The 8,926-nt window shown below is 31.5% G+C and overlaps 1 protein-coding gene across 2 annotated transcripts in view; it reads left to right on the forward strand.

Annotated features, from left to right (window-relative positions):
- LOC126823414 (serine/threonine-protein kinase ULK2) overlaps positions 1 to 8,413 on the forward strand; it is a 37,266-nt gene extending 28,853 nt beyond the window's left edge. For both annotated transcript variants that reach the window (XM_050552244.2, XM_050552245.2), the window contains 5 exons: positions 466 to 641; positions 1,068 to 1,186; positions 1,806 to 1,957; positions 3,232 to 3,367; positions 3,686 to 8,413. In XM_050552244.2, the coding sequence (XP_050408201.1) occupies positions 466 to 641; positions 1,068 to 1,186; positions 1,806 to 1,957; positions 3,232 to 3,367; positions 3,686 to 3,747 (645 nt within the window). In that variant the 3' untranslated portion in view covers positions 3,748 to 8,413. The remainder of the gene's footprint in view (positions 1 to 465; positions 642 to 1,067; positions 1,187 to 1,805; positions 1,958 to 3,231; positions 3,368 to 3,685) is intronic.
- The last annotated feature ends 513 nt before the right edge of the window (positions 8,414 to 8,926 follow it).

Genomic DNA, 8,926 nt, shown 5'->3' on the forward strand with positions numbered 1-8,926 from the left:
TCAATTTGACATACTCAAACAGGTTTTTGTAAATCTGACTCTACTAAATTTTACTGGTTAAATATTACATAAATATTTAAACTAGTATCATTTGTTAACAAGTGAACGTCGCAGATAAATTATAAGTAGTATTGAGTGTTCTAAAGAGGGTCATTGAGAGCACCATCAGGACTGAGGTTAAAAGTTGTGTGGGCCCAATAACAGATATCATATTATTTTCTGCAGCGATCATAATTTTTTGTTCTCAATTTTTGTTTTAAAAGGGAAAAACAAAACATTGTGTATATTAGATAACATTTTCTGCAGTAGTTTATAATTTTCGTGTGATATTTGCATCACAAAGAGAATAACAAAACATTTTGTATATTGTTTATATTTTTTAATACGCCTACACCACAGCCCCCTACCCCACCCTTACCCTTTGCTTTTGGTGTTGTTCTAACAACTCCATTGGTTTACTTACAGGATGAACATAATGAAATAATGGCCAAGTTAACGTTTGTGTTGGATTTAGTTGAATGTATCATGGAGTTAGCTCAAGTACGAGGTGCTGCCTTGACATCATTCACTGATTCCTTCTCATCTAAACAAGGTGATAGTCTACCAGCTGAACAAGTACCTAGATTTACTGAAGCTCAAAGGTATATATTTTACTTTCAATTCCTAAATAAAGAATATAGTTCACAGGGTCATAGAAACACAACTGTTATTTCACAAAATAAAGTAGCATTTATTATGAAACTGAGAGAGAATATTTAAAATATGATTCACATGACATGGAAATAGGGAGAGAATATTTCAAATAGTGTGCAAAGGAACATTACACAGAACTGTTATTTTACAAGATAGCATTTATAATTAAACAAAGAGAAAGTATCTAAAATATAAAACTTTTGACCGAGATACAATTGATGAATCAAAATTAGAAATGGTTTTTCTAGAATTACAATTCTTATTTTCCCCAATTAGAACATTGATCATATCTTCAGATGAACATATTTGGGATTCAAGCAGCAATGCATTGTAACTGATTGATTGTTTAAATGTTGTATTATTTTATATTATAGACATCTAGAGCAGCTAGTCCTCTATGTTAGATCTCTGCATTTATTATCATCAGCTTTACAACTGTCTAGACAAGAAATAAAGATGGAGAAATTACAAGCTTCTAATACACTTAGATCAGGTAAATATTTATACATTACTAATATATGATTATGTCTGGGTGGTTAACATTTATACATTACCTAGACTTGATTATCTCTGTGATATACATTTATATATTACTTTATATGATTATCTCTGGGTGGTAAACATTTATATATTACTTATATATGATTATCTCTGGGTGGTAAATATTAATACATTACTTATACCAATATATGATTATCTCTGTGATATACATTTACACATTACTTTATATGATTATCTCTGAGGGATAGGGCACTGGCCTCATGACTAGAATGGAACTTTTAAAGCCAGGGGTAGCACTGACAAGGTTGACAAGTAAAATGTGCCTAGTCGTTTGGATGGGATGTAAAACCATGTACACATTGGTATGCACGTAAAAGAATCCTTTGCAGGCGGAATTCTAAGAAGAGTAGACAGAAGTGTGCTGCTGTCTGAATAAAATTCTTCCCCTTGCATTGCCCATGTGAATATTGAAACAAAAACTATCATATGTTAGTCTCAAAAGTTTTCAAAAACTGGATAATGGCAATTCAGACTTTCCATTTTTCCAAATAATTCTGATGTTTGTTACACTATATTGCCCATGTTGAATAATTTGTTTTATTTATTTCTAGTTTTATGTGATATGAATAAACTATACCACAAGTGTGTATCAGAATGTAGAATATTACATCAACGATTGGCTAAAATCTGTAAAACACCATTAACACCACAGTTAGTTGTATCAACAGCAGATAAACTTATTTATAACTATGCTATTGAAATGGTAAGTTTAATTAAATTTTAAGATTATTTTATTTAGTTTAAAAGGATTAAAAAGCAAACAGCCTATATAATTTTTTTCTGGAATAGTGGTGTTATCTGGTATTTTCATGGAGCCGAGGTTCTACACAGCATTTTGAACTTACTTGTGCAAACATAAGTAAATTTTCAAAACCACTAGCCAAACAAAATTTTCAGTTGCCAAGTCTGAAGATTAGAATAATTTGTCGTATGATATAGCTAAATTATATTGTGAACATACATAACTCGTCGTCCTATAATAATAATAAAAAAAGATGTTTTAAACATTTTTTTCCGACTGGGACTCACTGCGTGTTTGGGTGGTGTAGCGTCAGTACCATGACTATCATCATTTTTCCCCAACTGAGACTCACTGCGAGACGAAGTTACTTTACTAGTAAAGTAAGACGATATAGGTTTGATTCGTCTGCTAGCCATGCAGTCAGCTGTCTTGCAAACTTCCGATAAATACAGTGCATGCGCAATGAGAATTTCCTCGCAGAGGACAATGAGATTGACCCAATTTCAAACCAGGAAAGTAACAAGAGTGACATTTGACTGGGATCATTGCCGATTACGTTATCTTTACGGAGAAAAGTTCAGATAGCTATAGTGTTAATTGGGGACTTCAAGATATATGTTCACTCGCCAGAAACCTAGCATTTATAAATATCTGGTCGCCATTGTCAAAATTCACTCGCAAATGCGAGTGTTTCAGTCGCATTGTAGAGCCTTGCATGGAGCACAAGATTCCGACCCAGTCTTTTTATGTACGTTTGAAGCACTAGCTTTGTAAACTATTTTGAAAGAGTGGAATCAGATAGGCTCCTATGTAGAGTAAAAAGGGTCATGTTTGCGATATCACTATTGTGGAAGCAGACGTAAAACCTTCAAGAGGCAGACGTTGTATGCCAGTCTTGTTATATACACTCCAGCACAACACTTGATTTACATTCAGTGTCATAGAAGTCTATACAGATAAAGTCACACCAAAGATGAATTTGTTTACACACAACGTTGTTTTCTATTTCTTCATGAAAAAATAATTTTAAAACAAGAAGTACTTGATTGCTATTTTCAAAAGCTTTTAGTTCTAAATTTTTAGGTTTATAAATTATAAACAAAAAGTCTTCCATGAGACTAGAGTGGCTATTTTATTTGGAAAACTGAACAGAACTAAAAATAAATTAGTTTAGCCTAATTAAATAAATTTACAAATTATTTACCATTGTTTTATTGTTTCTTTTGTTATTTCAGTGCCAATCTGCTGCATTAGATGAATTATTTGGAAATCCACAGGAATGTTTCCGTCGATATACGGTAGCCCAGATATTATTACATAGCTTGGCTCAACAAACTAGAAATGCTAGAGATAAAGATCTCTTGAATAAATGTAAGTATTTCCCTCCAGTTTGTAAAACTAGAAAACATCATCAGACTGATAATTTACACACATTACGATAATTACTGTCTGAGTTATGGTCTTGGAGAAATTTGAAAAACCTTGTGGTTGCTCTCGAGACTAAAGTTATGATCTGATTGACTTGAAATTTATACACAGTTTTTATGTTCATGAAATGATGCGTTTTGATTTAATATACGAAAAGATGAAGTTATCATAATAAATTTTTCATTGCCTGGCAACCTGTTTCAAATTCAATTGTCTTTCTTTCTATTTTAGTACAATTTTATTTTGTTTATTGTTTTACAGATAAACTCTCCGTTGAACATAGATTGTCTAATCTCCAAACTCCAGGAACGGTACCAGCATAGATTAAACAAAATTATATCCACGAAGAGTACCCGATGAAATAGAACTATATTCAGTTCAGTACAAACTAAGATTAGAATTATTCCAGGAATGTTAAAAGTTTAGAATAAAACCAGTTCAAAAGAACTGTAGAAGTCTCTTACTTAAATAAAAGAACACATGAGAATCAACTGCCTAATTTACCGTCAATAAACCATGGACAAAAACTGTATAATAATAAGAGTAAAATGCTGTTGATTGTTTTTGCTGTTAAGAAATACTGCATTTTATTATACACCCTGATATATCTGTTTACATATAGATATACTTATAATAGATATAAAATCATTATACGTATACCATGGGCATTATTAATGTCCGATTTTTTTTATCGTCACCGTTCTGCATCATGTGATATACTTATTTTCATCCGAATTTTTTGCTTTGTGCAATTTGATGTTTTGAGATATTTTACACATGATTCTTGCCGTTGTTGTTTATCACCTTCATCCATCGTCACTGTGCTGGTTTATCTTGCGAGGAGGAAAAGACGCGAATGTTTTTCACCGGAAAAATACACGAAAAAAGACCAAAAAATAGTTGTTTAGTCACCTGAACTGTTATTGATTGAGTTCACCTGAGGAATATGTTAAATGGACAGAAAATAGTTATTGTGGTGGCATCAAACCTCTTATTGTGCTATAATTCAAATGGATAAAATAAGATAATATGAGAATGATTTCATCTTTTAGAAGAAAATGTTATAAAAATATCCTTGTATAATGATATGTTTGAATTCCATATATATTTAGGTTGTGTGCCATGTATACTGTTGTCGTGATAGTAGCTTTTCTTATATTTTCATTTATCACATGTAAATCACTCTTATTAACTTCATATTTCATCAAATCTCAACTTTTAATACACTATTTTGATTGAAGGGAATTTTAGTTGGAAAATTGATCTATGGTTTTGAGAAGAACTGGACAGATATTGTGAATCATAATGTGTTATTTGCAAAATTTGTATGACAGAAAATCTGGAACTTTCTCGTTTGTGACGGGAGAATTAACGTAAAATTGATATTTGATGTATGTGTGTGTGTGAAGTTGGATGATGACAGTAAGAGAAATTTGAAGGAAAGACCAACTTCTGTGAAGGGTTTAGGAAGTGAATAGTGTTATTTGTTCTAGTTTATTATAGTTGACTTGATATTCTTCATAAACCGTTTATATAAAAAAACGGTTTCTTAGTCTCATGTAAATAGATTTATCATATTTTATTGTATATAGTTGTTTTAATTTTAATATATTTCATTCATCATTATAGTGCCTGTATATCATATTATACTACATATTCATATTGTAATGGTATTACAACATACTGATACCTTGACTGTGTTGGCTGATGTTGTTGTATCGCAGAGCACATCAGCTGTAGGGCTTGTTATAAATCCATTTTAGGCATTAAGCCTAGTAATCAAACCTTTTTAAAAGTTTTCTTGAACAGTAGGATGTGAAACCCCATTTCATTTCATTTAAAGTTTTCTTATTTCTGATGCATTTTCCAATGTACAATAAAACGGCTAACTCAGTCAAGGTAACGGACATATGTCATAATGTCTTAACAATGTGAAGATGAATATATTCCAATAGTAGTATTATACAGAAAAAAAACACCAAAACAAAAAATGTTTTTCATTGTTTATATATATCTCAATGTAGTAAAACTTAATGTATGTAATAATAATTTATAAAAAAAAGATTATAGATGTTCATTTTATCATGCATCTGGGTTCTTTTCTCTGTGCTTTCACCAAATATATAATAAATATTGTTGTTTTAGTCTTTCAATTGTAAGCTTAAAACTTATATATTAAGACATTGTTTATATGTCAAGGCATTTTTATCCCTCATATTTCAAATTTGTAAATTTCATTTCCATAATTTATCACCTTTTAAACACTCACACGCTTAAAGATGCATTATATAAGATTTAGATAAAGTGCTGGACTTTCTTGCTGTAATAATACTGTGTAGATTGTTCATTATCGTAGCAATGGTACTTGACAACCAAGACTTAGACCATTTGATTATAGGCTTGTCATGTCATTGAATGTCTAAATAATAATTTATATAACATTTGAAGCCAAATGAAAGACATGTAATAGGTAGACTTAGCTCTTACATAATGCATCTTTAAAGAAGAAACTAATTAATGACCATGCCATGATTTCTATATAATGTGGTCAATGTTTTTTTTTTAACATCAGCTGATTTTTAGTAAATTTCTATTTAGTCATATAGAAGTAGAATACTGGTGATTTTTTTATGTATATAATATATATATATATATATATACATACACCGTTAGTTTCAATTTTTGTTCAAATTGAAATCTTTGGTAATCTCCAAGAAAAAAATAATCGAATTCATTTGGTCATGTAGGCCCATATGAAATGTACAGCTCTTATTTAATACTATCTTCATCATTTTTTGGATAGTTACATTGAGTTTAGATTAACGATTTGATTTTCATGAGTAGGCATGTAACACCAATATGGGTTGAAGCTATCTGATTGGCTGAACATGTTTTTATCGGAATTTAAATTTCAACCAGTCAGGTACAGCCAATACCATTCTGGGTTAACAAATCATATTTGAAGCTATCTGATTGGCTGAAAATTGTTATTGGAATGGAATCCAAATTTTAACCAGTCAGGTGAAGCTAGTTTAACAACATGTATCAAATTAATAGGGTAAGCTGAAATCTGGTTAATCAAAGGCTTGTACATGTATCTCAAACTATCAATGATTAATGGCGATGTGTCTGGTTTGAGTTGTACAGGTATATGAGCCTTAGTTTCACCATTTATTGTTATTTCATTTTAAATCATTCATACCTGGATTTCAACCAAATCACTGGTCCAGGTATTTACTTCAAATGTTTTTTTCTTTTTTTTGGATAATTTCTGAGCATGTTACCTAAGAAAATTGTAACTTGATGGAGGGTAAAGATACATGTATGATATAGTTAAAACTAGTATTTATTGAAGCTAGGAATCTTTGCAGTTTGCCTATATTGTCTAAAACGGCAAACTGCAAACATGTATTTTGAATCAAAATGTTAAAAAGTTACAATTTTGGGGGTAACAAATCCCAGTCTCAAATATTTGCAAAGTATATATGAAGTGTAAAATTAGTATGTTACAAACATTTTTGTCTGCTTTGCATGTATTTTTTTGTTGCTTTTATCTTCTGTGATATGATAATGAATATTACTGCATTTATGGTATGTTTTGCAACATGTTTGATAATATACCGCTATGTTTATGAAGTATATTGTTTCTAATTAATATGTATAATTATGATTATATGTATATATATATACTTTCTCGGAAACCTGTAGTCTCTTGTCAACACAGCGACTCTGTGAGTGCCGTAGCAAAAAAATTGTTTTCTTCTGTCATTGAATAGTAGTCTACAGGAAGTCCCATCCCAAAATAATTGTAAATCTCAACTGAAAGTTGCAGAATTCTCTCAATCTCTTGGAAGGTGACAGGAGTCACTTGATTGAAATTTCCTGAATTCCGAACATTCTGATAAATGAAAACTCCATTAGTACTTAGTGTGGAAAAAAAACGGGAAAATCCCCCCCCCCCCCACCATCTTTTTGGCTATCATGCATCTAAGAGTCGAAATTTTCAGCAAGAGAATATGGTTTTCCGAAAATGGCCTGTATAATGAAGCTATTTCAACTCTAGTTGACTATATTATAAGCATTTCTTTTATCTTGACTATAGTGGTAATTAATATGTTTACATTGAATTTGGAGTTTGCTAGGTCAACTATGTTGATTAGAAATTAGAATTTTCTGATATGACCAACCTTGATAATATTGTTGAAGGAATATTTTCTTTGTCAATGAAAAATACCTTGATACAGGTAAAATATGTTAACAGATTGTTAGAAATGATTGGCTTTAAAAGGCAGACCTGAAAATTGGAAATTATGATTTTAGTTGCACCGAACACTCTTAAGCTTGTGCTGGCTATACATGAAAAATACAAGGAATAAAAAACATGGATACTGTCAGGCACTAGCGGAATTGTTCCTGACAAAGCTTGAATTTAGTCTAACATTGTCTGTTTCAGTTGGCTAACTTCCAGGCTGGCCAATGTTTGAGGAATGAATACCTCATAGATGTGAACGCGAGTCCCAACAAACAAGTTCAGATACTGATACTATAGGGTATAAATTATTTATTGACTCTTTTCTATTTATTTAAATGACAATCTTAACCAAATCCAAATATTTCTATAGAAAACGGGTAGTGACCAGAATCTCTACCATTGTATACACAACATATGACAAGTTATCCCCCTTGTTTATTGGAGAGCGTAGCGCGTAAGATGAGTGTTTGTCGATGTACGATTAAGAAGTTTGTTTTATATATTAAATCTGTATGAGTTGTGAAGTTTATTTATATAAAACCTGTGTATATTTAATTCCTATTCGCTGTCTCGACAGCCCTTGATATTTAAATAATAGTCAATTATTTAACCTCAGAAAGTCCATTACTTGGATTTGATGCAATAGAAACAAAGTTTTTGACAATGTACAATGTATATATTATTATATAGTTGGATAATTTATTTCCAATAAAATGCACATTGTTCATTTCCCCCAACATATTGTCTTTGTCTTATTTGTGATAAATATGGTGCCGTACGAAGAACCTGGCAAGGAATGGCATCTTGTCATTTGGACAGTATAGGAATTGAGGTCCTGTACACATGAAAGAACCCTTGGCAGTTGGAAGTTGACAAAGAATTTGTGGAAACGCCAGTGTCCAGTCAAAATATCCTTCATAACACACTGCATGTCAATCTGAACGACAGACTCACCCTACCTGCAGAGAAGTGACTCTGACACAGTGACTGACACAGTGAATAGCCATGATATCCATATGACATTATCTAAACGTCACAGGTCATGAGGTCACATCAACAAACAAATGTAAACACCATCATTATGATCATTATCAACATTACAAGACACAATGTTACATTGTAAACAATAGCCTTCTTGCAGCCTTTAGGACTGAATAATCCGTACAGAACGTCTTATCGCTTCTTCCAATGATTTTTCACAAAAATAACATCATCTACAACTCTAGATTTGACGTCGGCATATTGGCACT

The sequence above is a fragment of the Patella vulgata genome, chromosome 6 (assembly GCF_932274485.2).
Source record: "Patella vulgata chromosome 6, xgPatVulg1.2, whole genome shotgun sequence".
In the NCBI taxonomy this organism is placed as follows: Eukaryota; Metazoa; Mollusca; class Gastropoda; family Patellidae; genus Patella; species Patella vulgata.